At 47.7% G+C, this 17,937-nt stretch overlaps 1 protein-coding gene across 5 annotated transcripts in view; it reads right to left on the reverse strand.

Annotated features, from left to right (window-relative positions):
• NCF2 (neutrophil cytosolic factor 2) overlaps positions 1-17,730 on the reverse strand; it is a 36,971-nt gene extending 19,241 nt beyond the window's left edge. For all 5 annotated transcript variants that reach the window (XM_068986180.1, XM_068986179.1, XM_068986178.1 and 2 more), the window contains exons 1-3: positions 17,486-17,730; positions 11,992-12,074; positions 4,130-4,238 (exon numbers count right to left, since the gene is read on the reverse strand). In XM_068986180.1, coding sequence (XP_068842281.1) covers positions 4,130-4,238; positions 11,992-12,074; positions 17,486-17,659 — 366 coding nt within the window. In that variant the 5' untranslated portion in view covers positions 17,660-17,730. The remainder of the gene's footprint in view (positions 1-4,129; positions 4,239-11,991; positions 12,075-17,485) is intronic.
• Between the last annotated feature and the right edge of the window lie 207 nt (positions 17,731-17,937).

Consider the following 17,937-nt stretch of genomic DNA (forward strand, 5'->3'; position numbering starts at 1 on the left):
CATGTGGTTTGGGGGAAGGCCACAGGGCTGAGTTTGCTGACTGATACCATCCGGGGATTCTTTGTAGTCAGAAAGCTAACCCTATGAAGAATCAGGGCTCCTGGAAATCAGTGCTGTCTGTTGTCTTTATCATGATCATTGACATGATTCACTGACCATCACTATGGGCCAGGCACTTTATCTGCATTATCTCTAAGCCACACAACCACCATACAAGGTAGGGGCCTCACTTCTGTGCTTCCAGAATCCTTCCCTAGCACTTTTCTCCTCCTAACCCCATCACCTCACATTACACATGACCATGAGTGTTTGGCTGCTGACACCTTGTGGCCCCTTGGACCTCTAATGCCTGACCCTAGCTGGCATTATGTGATGCTCATTCATGTCTAAATCTTTGTGGCCCCATGGACTATAGCCCTCCAGGTGGCTTTGCCCATGGGATTCTCCAGACAAGAATACTGGAGTGGACTGCTGTTTCCTCCTCCAGGGGGATCTTCCCAACCCGAGAATCAAACCTGCATTTCCTCCACTGACAGGTGGATTGCTTACCATGGAGCCACCTGGGAAGCCCCAGCAGACATTATAAATAGAGGCAAAAATGAATGAAAGTGTTAGCGAATGTGTATAGGGTGAGTACTCAGCCTTTCTTTACAGATGAGGAGGAGCCCGGAGCTCAGAAATGACACTGACTTCACCAAGGTTTGTAAGACTAGGAAGTGTTGGGCTGGGATCGGATCCCTCTCTCTCTGATCCCAAAGTCCTTGCTTTAGTGCAACCAGCTTCCAAGACAGCACCAGTGATTCTCACCTCTTGGTACTCACTCACCTGTGTAGTCCCTTCCACATCCAAGGGAGCTGAATGTGTAGTGAATAGAATGTTATGGAAATGAGAGGTTTCCATAATGTGACATTTGAGGTTAAGTTATAAAAGACATCAACACTCTGTATCAGTTCTTCTTGGATCATTATTTCCTCTGGGGAAAGCCAGCTACCCTATCATGACAGGACTCAGGCAGCCTTAGGGAGAGGTTCAAGTGGCAAAGAGCTGAGGCCTCCTGCCAAGAAGTAACCCTAACTCACCAGGTACCTAAGTCACCTTGGAAGTAGATCCTTCAGCCCTGGTCAGGCTTTCAGATGATGGCATCCCTACCAACATCTCTACTGCAACCTCCTGAGGGCCTCTGAGCCAGGACCACCCAGCCAAACTTGGGTTCCTGATGCCAGAAACCATGAGACAGTTGTTTTAAGTGAAAGTCACTCAATCGCATCTGACTCTTTGTGACCCTGTGGACAATAGTCCATGGAATTCTCCAGGGCAGAATACTGGAGTGGATAGCCATCCCCTTCTCCAGAGGATCTTTCCAACCCAGGGATAGAACCCAGGTCTCCTGCATTGCAGATAGATTCTTTACCAGCTGAGCCACCAGGGAAGCCCAGATTGTTTTAAGCCACTCTGTTTTAGAGCAATTTGGTACTCAGCAGTGGAAAACTGGAGAAGGAAAGAGCAACCCATTGCAGTATTCTTGCCTGGAGAATCCCTGGTGGACTACAGTCTATGGGGTCTCAGAGAGTCGGACACGACTGAGCGACTAACACACAGTGGAAAACTATGGCAATTCTCAATACCAGTCTGCCACCTACACTGTGATTGGCCCCGGGCCTCATCCAGAATAGAAGAGGACCATTTATTAAGGCAAGTATGTATGTGAGGGTTGGACCATAAAGAAGGCTGAACACCGAAAAATTAATGCTTTCAAACTGTGGTGCTAGAAAAGTCTCTTGAGAGTCCCTTGGACAGCAAGGAGATCAAACCACTCAATCCTAAAGAAAATCAACCCTGAAGATTGACTGGAAGAATTGATGTGGAAGCTGAAGCTCCAGTTCTTTGACACCTGATGCGAAGAGGTGACTCATTGGATCGTTGGGAAAGACCCTGATTCTGGGAAAGATTAAGGGCAGGAGGTGAAGAGGGTGACAGAGGGTGAGATGGTTGGATGGCATCACCAACTCAATGGACGTGAGTTTGAGCAAACTCTGGGAGCTAGTGAAGGAGGAAGCCTGGCATGCTGCAGTCCAGGGGGTCATAAAGAGTCAGACACGACTGAGCAACTGAACAACAACATGGATGGTGGCAGGGCTGGTTTTCCCATAGTTAGTTGGCTGGTACTGAACGATGGGGACAGGGACCAAGCCCAGAGGTCGAGATCTAGACTCCCTTCCTGGGCTATTTTTGAGCCTCAATGAGCTGTTGCCACCTGCAAACATGCTTGACTGGCCTGCAGGAAGAAAGGAGACCTTGAGGCCATTTAAAACTTCCTGCTTGGTTCTCAGACACCTACTCTTAAGACCTTCTCTAACAACAGGCTTTTATGACTCCATGACTGGGAAAAGCCTGAGACTCTTTTCTGGTATGATTTCTCAGAATTCTAGCGGGAACAGAGGGGTGGTCTTATAATTAGTGAAGTGACTGAAGTGTCCCAGGTGGCAGATGGGACCCTGGAAAGTCCAGCCTCCCTGGCAGAGAGGCTGGCACAGCCAGTATCTCCTGCCCCCTGGGTCATTTCAACTCCAGCTACAGGGGGAACATTCCTCCCATGGAGTTCTGCTTTGATGCCACTATTCTCGGATGCTTTCTCCAGAGCTTCTCGGTCCCTCGACCCTTTAATCAGTGTAAGTGAGTCTTAATCGGGGGTGATCTGCAATGTCTAGAGCTATTTTCAATTGTCACCCTGGGAATGGGCTGCTACCGGCACCTAGTGAGTAGAAGCCAGGGATGCCGCTCAACATCCTCCGAGGCACAGGCCGGTCCCGAGAACAAAGAATGAACTGCTCCAACACATCAAAAGGACCCCAGTTGAGAGACTGCACGCTGGAAGCTGGCCAAACGCCAGCCCACCAAAAAGCCTCATTTCTCTAGACAAGGAGAACTGAAGTTGCTATCCTGCAGTGGGGCTGGATGGAGACACGTGTCCCCAGGGGCGCAGGCAGCTGTGGACTCTATTATTAGCCTTGAGTGACCCTGGGAACACTGGGCTTCTTCTGCTTGAGAAACTCACGCAAGGGGGCTTTTTTTCACTGATTCTGCTAAGTAAAAATCTATATTTGCAGGGATATTAGTTTTAAAGTTACTGGTGTATATAAGGGGTTTAGAATGAGAGTGGGGAGGGTTGGCTGGAAAAGTACATGACCCTGTAAATTCGAAACCAATCATGCATCTCCATCTTGGTGATACAGAACATGTTACCCTTCTGTGAAGACCTTTCCTAACTGTGTGCTCTGAACTGTTCTTTGACCAGGAGGGTACAGGTTGGTGCTAAATGATCCTCACTCTTTCTTTGGGTGTCAACCAAGTACACGAGGCAACACCATTTATCGCAAAGTGTGTGAGCTTTGGAACCGAGCCAGGGTAAAGCAGTTTCTGCATGGAGAGTGAACCTGTGATTTTGTTTCTTTGTTTTGTTGTTGTCTTTTGATTTGCTTTGTTTTTTGCTGCAAAGGAAGCTTCACTAGGGCAGAGACCTCTGTGATTTTGGATTTGTTAGTATAATGCTGAGAAAACACCCTGTCAACCTAGATCATGCAAATTATTATGAATATTTTTGGGCTTCCCTGGTGGCTTAGATGGGTAACACTCTGCCTGCAATTTGGGAGACCTGGGTTCAATCCCTGGCTTGGGAAGATCCCCTGGAGAAGGGAATGGCAACCTACTCCAGTGTTCTTGCCTAGAGAATCCCATGGACCGAGAAGCTTGGTGAGCTACAGTCCATGGGGTTGCAAAGAGTCAGACACAACTGAGCAACTAACACATATACACACGAACACTTTCACAGACCAACACACTCATGTCCAGCCAAGCCTCCCTTCAGAAAATCCAGCAAACTCATTTCTGCATGGCCCTTTGAGCCTCATGTTAACAAAATCCATGCACTCAGGTAACTGAAGACTCCATTAGGAGCCCCAAGCAATGGTTCTGAGCTTTTTCTTAAGGGTAAATCTGAGTCCCAGGGGAGGGGAGGCAAAATGCCTTCTTTGGGCTCCTAGAAGTGTCAACAGATGGCTGTGCATCTGAGCTGTCAGCTTCCCCTCGGCCGCAGCCCACCACTCCCCAAGCTGGGCGCTCCGCTCCTCACCTCACAGGCAAACAGCTTGAACTGTAGCCCCAGGATCTTGTAGTCGATCAGCTGGTTCCCTCGAAGCTGAGTCAAAGCCTCCTTAAGGTCTTTAATGGCATAATCATATCTGCAGGAAAGAAGCCAGTTCAGGGAAAGGAGGAAAAAAAGAATGAAGTGTGTGTCTGTTTCCTTTCATCCATCTGTTTCACTGGGACAAGAAGTCTTTTCAATCCTTTTTGACCTGCTCTAGTTTTCACCAACGCTGACGCCAGGATTCTGTAGAACTTGGTGTCAACAGCACCCCTGGAGTGTGCATCCCAGCAACACTGCAGGCCTTCCACTCTCCGGCCGCCACAGGGATCTCTGTCTTTGCTGACTGCACACACCCCCCACCTTTCTGACAACCAGCTTGTCACTTTCTGATAGAGCCTCGATCTCCCCAGAGAGCTCCAAGCAGAGCAGCACCTGCTGGCCCCCATGTCTCCATGGAGCTGATTCATTCCCCACCAAGCAGCCAGGCCAGCCTGATGCAGCTCCCAGGGACCCTTCCTCAAGGCCACTGATATCACCCTCCTGCCCAGCGTCTTCTCCTTCAGCTTCTTTTGAGTTCTTTTTTTTTTTTTCTTTTGAGTTCTTAGCTCTTGATTTGTGGCTGTCCCCTCCCTCCTCTTCCACGTACTATAAAAAAAAGGTGAAGCCAGAGAGCCCTTTTTTTCCCTTGCTAAATAGTTAAGAATAAAAATGTTTTCGATTTTTGTGTATTTAATTTTTGGCTGTGCTGGGTCTTTGTTGCTGCACACGGGCTGGTTGCAACGAGTCGGAGCTACTGTCTGGCTGCAGTGCACAGGGTCCTCACTGCCGTGGCTTCTCTTGTTGTGGAGCAGCGGCTATAGGCATGCAGGTTTCAGTAGTTGCAGCTCCCAGGCTCTAGAGCACAGGCTCAGTAGCTGTGACACACGGGTTTTGTTGCCCCATGGCACGTGGGATCTTCTCAGACTCAGGATTGAACCAGCATCCCTTGCATGGCAAGGCAGACTCTTAACCACTGGACCACCAAGGAAGTCCCCAGGGAGCATCTCTAACCTTGCTCCTGGCTCTGGCTTTCAGCTCCATTGGGTTGGCGTTGTACTGACTGGCTTGAGGTGGATCAGGACTACCATTGGATTGGCAGCAGAGAATAGGGCTGACCACACCAATAGTGCCCACTGGGGTGTGGGCAGGACCTAAGGCAAGGTCTGCTTGGCCTGCCTCTGATCAACACAGAGGCCCTGGTGGGAGGGAGCCATTGCTGGGCAGCAGGGGATAGAAGCAGCAAAAATCAAGCTACCCCAGCCCCAGCCCAGCCCCCTGTCTGGCAGGAACAAATTTGCCTGTCTGTGTGCCTTCCACCGGGCAACTAAATCAAAAGTCCCTTGGCCACCATCTGACCCAGAGCTGCCACTTGTGGCTTCTCTTGGAGACAAGCCTGGAATGTGAACACAGGCTGGTGGGGACCCTCGAGAGGTGGTGTGGATAATGAAGGTGCCTGAGAACAGCGGCCAAGGGACTGGGACCAGGTCCACCAGCCCTGCCACTAACTGGGAGACCCTGGCAAACTGCCTCCCTGGCCTCACTCCACATGGATATTATAAGGAGTGCATTGTGTGCAAGGGATGTGTTATATTCAGGGAGCATATCACATCAGGCGCTTGCTAGTATGTGGTCCTGGATCTAATTTCTGAAGTCAAACCTGCATGGACTGGAGTCCTGCTTCTGCCCCTTATAGCTAATGACAAAGGGGTGTGCTGTGTGCTTAACCACTGAGTCATGTCGACTCTTTGCAAGAAGCAAGTTGCTTCATTCCTCTCTTTCCTCATCTTCAGTATTACAGCGTAATAGCACAAACCATTCAGGTGCTTAGGATGGTGCCTGGCACACACAGTAATTTTCTATTATTACTTATATATATATATATTTCCAGCTCTAAAACCAGGAGCTAAATTCACATACCAATCTTCTATTACATGCTTGTGTGTACGCATGCTAAGTCACTTCAGTCGAGTCCTACTCTGTGCGACCCCTCAGACTATAGCCGGCCAGGCTCCTCTGTGCATGGGGATTCTCCAGGCAAGTGTACTGGAGTGGATTGCTGTGCCCTCCTCCAGGGGATCTTGCCGACCCAGGCATGGAACCCATGCCTCTTATGTCTCCTGGATTGGCAGGCGAGTTCTTTACCACTAGTGCCACCTGGGAAGCCCTTATCACATGCCTACTTAATACTATATACTGTATTAACTGTTATCAGGAGATAAAAATACAGTTGTTGGGACTTCCCTAGTGGTCCAGTGGCTAAGACTCCACGCTCCCAATGCAGGGGGCTGGCGTTTGATCCCTGGTCAGGGAACTAGATCCTCCTTGCCACAACTAAAAATCCCACATGCCGTAATGAAGATCAAAGATCCCACGTCCTGCAGTTGGGACCTGGTGCAAATAAATAAATGAAACATTTTTTAAAAAATATGTGGCGGTAGAAGCCAGAATGCTTATGTCAGGGAAACTGGGAGCTGACCAGGAGGGCGGCCTGGCTGAGAGGGCCCAGGGTGTCTGGGGAAAGCTGGACATTCTGTCATCATTTGGTTGGAAGTGACTCCCACAGCCACAGGGGCTGCAGGAGTGGCGGAAGCAGACCGCCTGGGTTGGAAACAGAAGGATGGCTTCCTCTAACATATCTTTGTTAATAAGTGAAGTTGCTCAGTCCTGTCCAACTCTTTGCGACCCCATGAACTGTAGCCTGCCAGGCTCCTCGGTCCATGGGATTTTCCAGGCTAGAATACTGCAATGGGTAGCCATTTCCTTCTCCAGGGGATCTTTCCAACCCAGGGATCGAACTCAGGTCTCCCACATTGCAGGCAGATTCTTTACTGTCTGGGCCACCAAATTTTTCACAAGCATTCAGGCCATTCCTTAAGCATCTCGTCATTTACACACCCTTTTAGGCATTTCCTTGAAGGGGGAGAGAGGAAGCATTCCTGTTCCTTCTAAGCTAGAACATGGCTGGTGACTGGCTCTGATTCACTGAGCCAAGAAGGCGGGCGGGGGGCAGAGACGCAGGTGTCCTGTTTTCTGGGCAGGTGGGATTTCCATCATGTTCCCCTGCCTAGTTGTGAGTACACAGAAGGTCCTCAGAGGGCCCGTGAGTCTGTCTGCAGTCACCTGCCCATGTGCCTGCCTCCCTAAGCAGATGAGTTTCAGCTGTGAAGGAACACCGCCTGGGTCTACCTGGGATTGAGTGAGCCCAACTCCTCCTAATTCTGCCCAGCAAGATGGCTAAAGATCTGGGCCCAGTAGTACAGAGAAAGACAGGACTGATGTTATTCAAAAGGCTTGCTTTGTGTTTAAAACACCCCTGCTAGGTGTCTGTTTTTAAACGTCTTTGACAGCATCACCCTGAAGGCCTCTCCTTAGCCGCCTTGTTTACCCAGAGCAGCTCCCCTGGGGCCTGTGCTCTGATGCACAGCTCTGCTTCCCGCTGCCCAGGGTCTGAAAAGGCTCAGTATGAGAAATCCAAAATAGCCTTCAGTCCCCTGCGCTGGGAGGCAGGCAGCACAGCCCCTGCCTCTTTCCAGCCCTCCCGCAGGACATTTCCTCCATGCCATTTGGAGCCCGCAGCGTCCCCCGTGAGGCCAAGGAGCTGGCATCTTTCCCTGGTTCCGCTGGGCAGGACCTGAGCACACACCTGAAAGTCACTCTACCTGGTGTCTTCTCAGCTCACCAGCACAGCTGCCGACTGGCTAATGCTTCTCCCCAGCTCTGAGCTGGAGAGGGTTTATTATCCTCGATTCTGTAACACTCCCTGGAAAGGTATTTTTCCTTAGTAACCACTGAAATTCCTGATTAGCCCTGCACTGCCAGTGCCAGCCTGTAGACTAGAATCCTGCAGTCTCCACTCGGGTAATGGAGAGAGACTGAGCCGGCTGAAAGGGGTTGAAGCATCACACACCTCCATGCCAGGGCCTGGGCCATGCCCTACCCATTTCAGAAGTCAGGGAAAAGACTTTGCTGCGTTGCCTCTTTGAGCAGCTCCATCTAAAGGGTCTGGCCATATTTTCAGGGCTCTAAAATATATAAGGGGCTGCCCAGGTGACTCAGATGGTAAAGAAATCTGCCTGCAATGCAGGAGCCGCAGGTTCAATCCCTGGGTCAGAAAGATCCCCTGGAGTAGGAAATGGCAATCCACATCTAATCCAATCCCATGTAGAGAGGAGCTTACAGTGGGCTACAGTCCATAGGGTCACAAAAGATCTGACACGACTGAGTGCGTACACATGCAAGATTTATAAGGTTGTGATCTGAAAGGCACCTTGAGATCCCGTCTCCTTTTGAATGACAAGGTGGGGGTTAGAGAGATGAGATATCCCTCAGACCTGACTTGCCTGGGCAGAACAACTCTAACTTTATTCTGGTGGAAATTTATAATGACAGAGGAGCAACCCAACATCTGAAAGTGGGAAAAACTGAGAGAAGAAATTCCCATAATATTAGCACCTTTAAAACAAACCCTGTAGTGATCTGAAGGTCATCCTAACCCATTACTGAGAAGCGATAGGCACTTATCTAAAAACTTCTCCCATAGCACCTGCCCCGTTCTGCCCTGCATAACAGATCGTGTTTGTGACCTGCTTCCCCTTTTTAATACATAAGTTCCTTGAAAGTGTGAAGTGTTAGCTGCCCAGTCGTGTCTGATTCTTTGCAACCCCATGGACTGTAGCCTGCCAGGCTCCTCAGTCCACGAAATTCTCCAGGCCAGAATACTGGAGTAGGTTGCCATGCCCTCCTTCAGGGGATCTTCCTGACCCAGGGATCGAACCCAGGTCTCTTGCATTGCAGGCAGATTCTTTACCATCTGAGCCACCAGGGAAACCCTCTAAGTTCCTAGAAGCAGAGACTATATTTCACCCCCTTGTTTATTTACTCCCATAAGCATCTATTAATACTGTACTAGATACTGAAATACAAGAGTGAATAAGGATTCTTCCCTCACGAGCAGTGGAGGAGACAAATATACAGGCAAGTATCTGTCATCGGAGAGACAGCTGTGATTAAAGGAGGCACAAAAGAGAGTGGTCACCTGGGTGAGTGTGCCTGGGGCAGACATTGGAGGATGTGAGTGGGTGGACAGCGGCTGAACCAGAGAGCAACAGGGAAGGGGAGCGCCTCTTTATCCTGGGATCCACTGGAGGTTCTTCAGCAGATGACATTTCTTTTTTTAAAAAGGTCTAGGATATCATTGGAGCAGGCAAGAGTGGTGGCTAGGGAATCAGTTTGGAAGCCATGGTGCAATAGTTCTGGTAAAAAAAAAAAAGTGAGGTCTAAACCAGCGTGGTGCTGGAAGGGAGGGTGAGGGTTCTTGTATGATTTTCAGGGGATACTAAACCCCCTGAAATTGCACATAAAATTAGGTATATGCTTGCATGTATTTTCCTGGGAAGATTGCCCATATATTTTGCTATTTAACAACCAGTGAAAAAAGGACAAAGCATCAAGAGCTGAACCTTGGACTTTCCTGGTGGTCTAGTGGTTAAGTATCCACTGGCCAATGTAGGGGACACAGGTTTGATCCCAGGTCCAGAAAGATTCCACATGCTGAGGGGCAACGAAGATCATGCGTCACAACTACTGAGCCTGTGCTCTCAAGCTCAGAAACCACAACTACTGAAGCCTGCGTACCCTAGAGCCCGTGCTCCCCAACAAGAGAAGCCACCCCAATGAGAAGCCCACACACCACAGTGAAGAGTAGCCCCTGCTCGCCGCAACCAGAGAAGGTCTGCACGCAGCAACAAAGACCCAGCACAGCCAGAAAGAAATTAAAATAATTTAAAAAAATTTAAAACAGAGCTGAGTCTTGTGGAGGGGAGGACACCAAAACCTATGGATTGAGCAGAAGGGAAAAAAAAGGCAGCTCAGGACCCAGACTCGTGTCTCATTTATGTTATTTCCTCAATAAGTAGTTGTTGAATTAAAGATAAAATTTGATAGATTTCTCTCTTAGATTTAATGATTACCAGTCACAGACTAATTGAATCCTGAGTCTGATTCCTGGATCTTACTAAGATCTTTTTGACTCACTCAAAACACGGAGGCTTTCAGGTTCTGGGATTTCTGGGCATTTCATGGAGAAATGTCTTCTGGGAGCCTCCCGTCTTTGCCATCCGTCTCTTCTCATTTGAGGCTGTTAGAGCTGATTCAAGGTTGGCCTGAGAGTTTGTCCTTCTAGAGATCTACAAGAGGATTTATGCTCAGACCTGCTCACAGGTCCTATACATCCTGAGGCTGGTGGGGATGAGGGGAGGCGGACCGAGAAGGAGAAGAGGGTTAAGAAGGGAGACGGTGCATGACGCCATGGAACATAAAGGCCTGTGTATCTTCTCTTCATTCAAGGCTTTCCCTTCCCGGACTGCCTCTGTGTCTGTGGTTCTTCTTTTGGGAGACTTCACTCCTGCTCTTAACTCATACAGGTAAATGACCACATCTACATCCCAGAAGTCCTCTGAGCGGCTGGTAGTTGCCCATGGCAACGGCTCTGCACAGTGGCCTGGCAGGCTTGGTTTATGACTAAACCAGAGGGTCAAAGCCTTTCAGGGTTCCAGAGGCTCAGATCCCAGCCTGCCCCTTCCCCAGTGCCTGGACATTCTCTGCAGCCTCCCCTCTATCCCGCCAACGCCCTGCCTCACCTGTTGTGCACACACACACCATGCCGCTGCTAACATGTTACTGTTTGAACTGTTCTTCCTTAGCCTGAGCTGAATCATCTTCTCTGGAACTTGTGCGCACTCAGGGAACTATTTCAACGAAGGGTCAGTTAGTCATCCCCTACATTTTAAATGAATGCTTAGAATATATTTTCTTTGTTATTTGTATGTTTTTAGGGCATTTGGGGGAGGGGTGTGGGACTCGAGATTAACTTTCATTTTCTATTTGTCTTTTTACTAAGTATTTCCTGTTGACTATAAACACTCTAAAAATACAGAAAGGCTGACAAAACAAGATGGAAATCTCTATAATTTCAGCAGCTGAGGAGGACTGCTGAAAACATTTTGGTCTATGGCTTTTCAGACTATTCTGCGGAATGGTAATGGGATTGTATGGTACTATTCTGAAATCTGCTATAAATTTAGTATCTATTGTGAACTTTTTTCTACAGTAAGACAAACACTACTCATCTGTATCAATATATTCTGGTGCATACAATATTAATTGTTTATGTTCTCATTTTAGTGACTGCATCATACCTCACTGAATGCATTAAACTGGGTTTTGGAAAATACATTCTGCAGGAATGTATTTTTTGTTAAACCAGATCTAAGTCAATCACCCAGGAAGATTTTATCTATTTATTTATTGGCCACGCCCATGTGGTCTGCGGGATCTTAGTTCTCTGCCCTGGGATTGAACCCAGGCCCTCAGCGGGGAGAGTGCAGAGTCCTTACGGGTGGCCCACCAAGGAAGAAAGGCTCTGATGTGGCTTCCTGATCTTTGTCATTGTGAGAGCTCAGTATCTCACAGCAGTAGACAGCCATGGGTGCTCCCTTGATAGCTGAAGTATTTGCAACCTGAACCGCCCAGGCTATGACCTTTCAGGAAACGGTGGGGAGCTATCCCCAGCCTGTGATGGTTACGCCTTATGGTGAGCTGTAGCTGGGCGGCAGGCCTGCCTTCCCTGCCCCCCCAGAGAGGACTTCTGCCTCGTGCTGACTGATTGCATAACTACCCAGAGAAAGCCCAGTCACGCTTCCCCACAGAGGCTGAGGAGACACGTCTCAAACACCAAGTCTGGCAGCACCAAGACCTGCTCTGGGTTCCTCTGCACGCCTCCCCAGCTTGTGCAACACTGGACCACTTACTTCTCCATCTGATAATAGAGCATCCCTCGTTGGAAGTAGGACACTGCCAAGTGCTTGTCTCGGTTAATGCTTTTGCTGAAGGCCTGCGGAGGGAACAGTCAGGCGGTAAGTAGGTGTGAGATGAGCCAGTGGGTGAGGCAGGCAGGAAGGGTCTGGAAAACCGTTGATGTCTTGGAGATGACAAGAGGCTTAGGGGTCAGAGTACTTGGTGTTGTCACTTCCTAGCGGCGTGGCATGAGACAGGTTGCCCAATCTCCTTCAACTTTAGTTTTCTCCTCTGTAAAATGGGGATAAGCGTATCTCCCTTTCATGATTACTATCAGGATTAATAAAAGTCATCACGTTTGAATATAGCCTAATTAAATGTTATGTACAGCATACATTTATCTTATAAATTTATTATAGGGATATTACACAATTAAGATCATTATCGATCTGTGTATTCCTATTGCCATTTTGTACACTGTTTTGAAATCTCATACGATTAAAATAATAACAATAATAATGCATTTAAAATGCCAGGAGCGAGGACTCAAGCATAAAACCGAAGAAAGGCAGCAAGAATGAGATGCCAGAGCAGAAGAAAGCAAAGGGAAGCCTAGAGCAGGGGGAGGAAGGAGGGACAAGGGAGTAGGCCAGCTGGGAGCCCCGAGAGGCAAGGCTGGAGTCACCATCCATGGCTGGCCGAGCTGCACTCGGCCCTCTGCCTGGACTGACAACCTCTCCTCCTGACAGTGTGCGCTCTGTTTCCAACAGCCCCTGGGATCTGTGGTTCTGTTTGCTCAGTCCCTGGGCAGCCCCCCACCCCCAGAGGAGGTGGAGGCTGCTGTCTTCCCTCCAGTGAGAAGTAGAGGGTCCTCCCATGCTCCTATCTGCCCACTCTGCAGCCTGAGGCTGTGCAGGTATTCCACAAAGCTGCTCTCTCCCCTCTTTGCCAGGGCGAGGATGGCTGTGGGGGCCCCCTTCAAAGTGCTGGGGAGTCAGTCATCTAGCCACACCACCCTGCAAAGACTTGCAGTGAAAGGTAAAAATAAGGACTAACATTTACACAGTGGTGTGAAGTTACACAGGACTGGAATAATCTATTCCTATATGGGAAAATCGATGGCAAGACTGAACATCGACATTCTAGGAATCAACGAACTAAAATGGACTGGAATGGGTGAATTTAACCCAGACGACCATTATATCTACTACTGCGGGCAGGAATCCCTCAGAAGAAATGGACTAGCCATCATGGTCAACAAAAGAGTCCAAAATGCAGTACTTGGATGCAATCTCAAAAACGACAGAATGATCTCTGTTCGTCTCCAAGGCAAACCATTCCATATCACAGTAATCCAAGGCTATGCCCCAACCAGTAATGCTGAAGAAACTTAAATTGAACCATTTTATGAAGACCTACAAGACCTTGTAGAACTAACACCCAAAAAAGATGTCCTTTTCATTATAGGGGACTGGAATGCAAAAGTATGACGTCAAGAAACACCTGGAGTAACAGGCAAATTTGGCCTTGGAATGCGGAATGAAGCAGGGCAGAGACTAATAGAGTTTTGCCAAGAAAATGCACTGGTCATAGCAAACACCCTCTTCCAACAACACAAGAGAAGACTCTACACATGGACATCACCAGATGGTCAACACTGAAATCAGACTAATTATATTCTTTGCAGCCAAAGATGGATAAGCTCTATGTGGTCAACAAAAACAAAACCCAGAGCAGACTGTGGCTCAGATCATGAACTCCTTATTACCAAATTCAGACTTAAATTGAAGAAAGTAGGGAAAACCACTAGACCATTCAGGTATGACCTCAATCAAATCCCTTATGATTATACAGTGGAAGTGAGAAATAGATTTAAGGGCCTAGATCTGATAGAGTGCCTGATGAACTATGGAATGAGGTTCATGACATTGTACAGGAGGGATCAAGACCATCCCCATGGAAAAGAAATGCAAAAAAGCAAAATGGCTGTCTGGGGAGGCCTTACAAATAGCTGTGAAAAGAAGAGAAGCGAAAAGCAAAGGAGAAGAGGAAAGATATAAGCATCTGAATGCAGAGTTCCAAAGAATAGCAAGAAGAGATAAGAAAGCCTTCTTCAGTGATCAATGCAAAGAAATAGAGGAAAACAACAGAATGGGAAAGACTAGAGATCTCTTCAAGAAAATTAGAGATACCAAGGGAACATTTCATACAAAGATGGGCTTGATAAAGGACAGAAATGGTCTGGACCTAACAGAAGCAGAAGATATTAAGAAGAGGTGGCAAGAATACACAGAAGAACTGTACAAAAAAGATCTTCATGACCCAGATAATCACGATGGTGTGATCACTCATCTAGAGCCAGACATCCTGGAATGTGAAGTCAAGTGCGCCTTAGAAAGCATCACTACGAACAAAGCTAGTGGAGGTGATGAAATTCCAGTTGAGCTATTTCAAATCCTGAAAGATGATGCTGTGAAAGTGCTGCACTCAATATGCCAGCAAGTTTGGAAAACTCAGCAGTGGCCACAGGACTGGAAAAGGTCAGTTTTCATTCCAATCCCAAAGAAAGGCAATGCCAAAGAATGCTCAAACTACCGCACAATTGCACTCATCTCACATGCTAGTAAAGTAATGCTCAAAATTCTCCAAGCCAGGCTTCAGCAATATGTGAACCATGAACTTCCTGATGTTCAAGCTGGTTTTAGAAAAGGCAGAGGAACCAGAGATCAAATTGCCAACATCCACTGGATCATGGAAAAAGCAAGAGAGTTCCAGAAAAACATGTATTTCTGCTTTATTGACTATGCCAAAGCCTTTGACTGTGTGGATCACAATCAACTGTGGAAAATTCTGAAAGAGATGGGAATACCAGGCCACCTGACATGCCTCTTGAGAAATCTGTATGCAGGTCAGGAAGCAACAGTTAGAACTGGACATGGAACAACAGACTGGTTCCAAATAGGAAAAGGAGTACGTCAGGGCTGTATATTGTCACCCTGCTTATTTAACTTCTATGCAGAGTACATCATGAGAAACACTGGACTGGAAGAAACACAAGCTGGAATCAAGATTGCTGGGAGAAATATCAATAACCTCAGATATGCAGATGACACCACCCTTATGGCAGAAAGTGAAGAGGAACTAAAAAGCCTGTTGATGAAAGTGAAAGAGGAGAGTGAAAAAGTTGGCTTAAAGCTCAACATTCAGAAAACGACTATCATGGCATCTGGTCCCGTCACTTCATGGGAAATAGATGGGGAAACAGTGGAAACAGTGTCAGACTTTATGTTTTTGGGCTCCAAAATCACTGCAGATGGTGACTGCAGCCATGAAATTAAAAGACGCTTACTCCTTGGAAGAAAAGTTATGACCAACCTAGATAGTATATTCAAAAGCAGAGACATTACTTTGCTGACTACAGTCTGTCTAGTCAAGGCTATGGTTTTTCCAGTGGTCATGTATGGATGTGAGAGTTGGACTGTGAAGAAGGCTGAGTGCCAAAGAATTGATGCTTTTGAACTGTGGTGTTGGAGAAGACTCTTGAGAGTCCCTTGGAGTGCAAGGAGATCCAACCAGTCCATTCTGAAGGAGATCAACCCTGGGATTTCTTTGGAAGGAATGATGCTAAAGCTGAAACTCCAGTACTTTGGCCACCTCATGCGAAGAGTTGACTCATTGGAAAAGACTCTGATCCTGGGAGGGATTGGGGGCAGGAGGAGAAGGGGATGACAGAGGATGAGATGGCTGGATGGCATCATGGACTTGATGGACGTGAGTCTGAGTGAACTCTGGGAGCTGGTGATGGACAGGGAGGCCTGGCGTGCTGCGATTCATGGGGTCACACAGAGTCGGACATGACTTAGCGACTGAACTATTTATATGGGAAAAGAACCTAAAAAAGAATGGGTGTATATATATGTATATATGAATCAGTTATACATGTGTATATATATATATATGTATGTACACATGTATAACTGATTCACATCATTGTATACCTGAAACTAACACAACATTGTAACTATATTCCAGTAAAAACTAACTTAAAAAAATAGTTCATGCCTCACTTATCTACAAAATGCTTAACCTCTCCAGAAGCTAAAAGCCCAAAGTCTATGACTTCTCAAGACCAAAAAGCCCAGAGAAAGGCAGATCTGGGGTTTGATCCAAAAGTCATACCCTTTCCAGCTTACCGTGACCAATATGAAAAAGTGATTTTTTGGAATGCTCAGCCCCATAGTAGCGAATATGAAAGAGAGAAAAAGAGTGGAGAAATAGTACATCCCACACCTGTCTTAAAATCACTGCAGATAGTGACTGCTGCCATGAAATTATAAGACGCTTGCTCCTTGAAAGAAAAGCTATGACTAACCTAGACATCATATTAAAAAGCAGAGACACTACTTTGCCGACAAAGGTCCGTATAGTTAAAGCTATGGCTTTTCCAGTAGTCATGTATGGATGTGAAAGTTGGACCATAAAGAAGGCTGAGCACTGAAGAATCCATGCTTCCGAACTGTGGTGCTAGAAAATTCTCTTAAAAGTCCCTTGAACGGCAAGGATATCAAACCAGTCAATTGTAAAGGAAATCAACCCTGAAGATTCATTGGAAGGACCGATGCTGAAGCTGAAGCTCCAATACTTGGACCACCTGATTCGAAGAGCTAGTTCATTGGAAAAGACCTTGATGCTGGGAAAGATAGAAGGCAGAAGAAGGGGATGACAGAGATGAGATGGTTGGGTGACATCATCAACTCAATGGACATGAATCTGAGCAAGCTCCTGGAGATGGCGAAGGATAGGGAAGCTGGGTGTGCTGTGGTCCATGGTGTGTCAAAAAGACTGAACAACACCTGTCCTCAGTAGACATCATTAATCAATCACCATCTGCATTCCTTCCACCAGCCTCAGAGTCAACACCTGTCCTCAGTAGACATCATTAATCAATCACCATCTGCATTCCTTCCACCAGCCTCAGACTCCTTTGTAGAGTGCTCCACATAATGGATCACAATTGTCACTTGAGGGGAAACCTGTTTTTCTTAAGTGCCTCCTCTTGATCTCTTGGGCAAGCAAAGCTCACTCACAGGAAGGTCTCAGAAAGCCAAAAGAGGTTCTTGGAAATCAGACGTTAAGCAATTTAGACAGAGATTCTGTGGCTCGCAGTCAATAAAGGAAAACATAACTGGGGGGGACTTTCAAAAAGGTGTTAAGGAAAGTTTCCAGAATGATTTGAATGTTATCGATGGAGAATAAAGGAGAACAAAACCCACAGCGAACAGTTTCCAGCGGGGCTGCCTGTTCCAACCACCTGGGGAGCTTTTCAAAGCGGTGGCCGCCCAGGCTGCTCTGCAGGCCAATTAAATCAGAATTTCTGGGGGTGGGTGGGGCCAGGGCAGCCTTTGTTCTTCAGAAGCTCCTGAGAGGGTTCTAAAGTGCAGCCTGGGCTGAGAACCAGTTAAGACAAAGGCCCCCGGTGGAGGCGGGGGCAGAGACACCTCCACTCACCTTCTCCGCCTCTGGCAGGTTCCCCAAAATCGTGTGTATGCAGCCCACATTGAAGCAGATCCTGGAGTGGGGGTCCTGTACCGCAGTGAAGGCGTCCAGGGCTCCCTTCCAGTCCTTCTTGTCGGCTGCCAGCACTCCTTCATTCCAGAGGCTGATGACCTCGGCGAGGGCCATGGCCAGATGCAAACCAGGAGGGCTGCCTGGAGACCCGGGGAGAGGGCAAGCCCAACCCGTCTTCACTGTCCTGGCCTGGAGCTCAGACTTGGGGCTCAGGCTCCTTAAGACAACTTCTCAGTGTTGCAAAGGCAGCAGGAAGTGTCCCCACCTTTTGGCAACTGACGCACAGAGCAGTCAGTTCTGAGAGAAAAGGAAAGAGAAGGAGAGAGAGGGCAAGCGGGGCGGAGTGTGGGGGAGAGAGGAAGTACATCAGATACTGCCCCTGAGGCCGCAGT

The sequence above is a fragment of the Capricornis sumatraensis genome, chromosome 14 (assembly GCF_032405125.1).
Source record: "Capricornis sumatraensis isolate serow.1 chromosome 14, serow.2, whole genome shotgun sequence".
NCBI classification, from domain to species: Eukaryota; Metazoa; Chordata; class Mammalia; order Artiodactyla; family Bovidae; genus Capricornis; species Capricornis sumatraensis.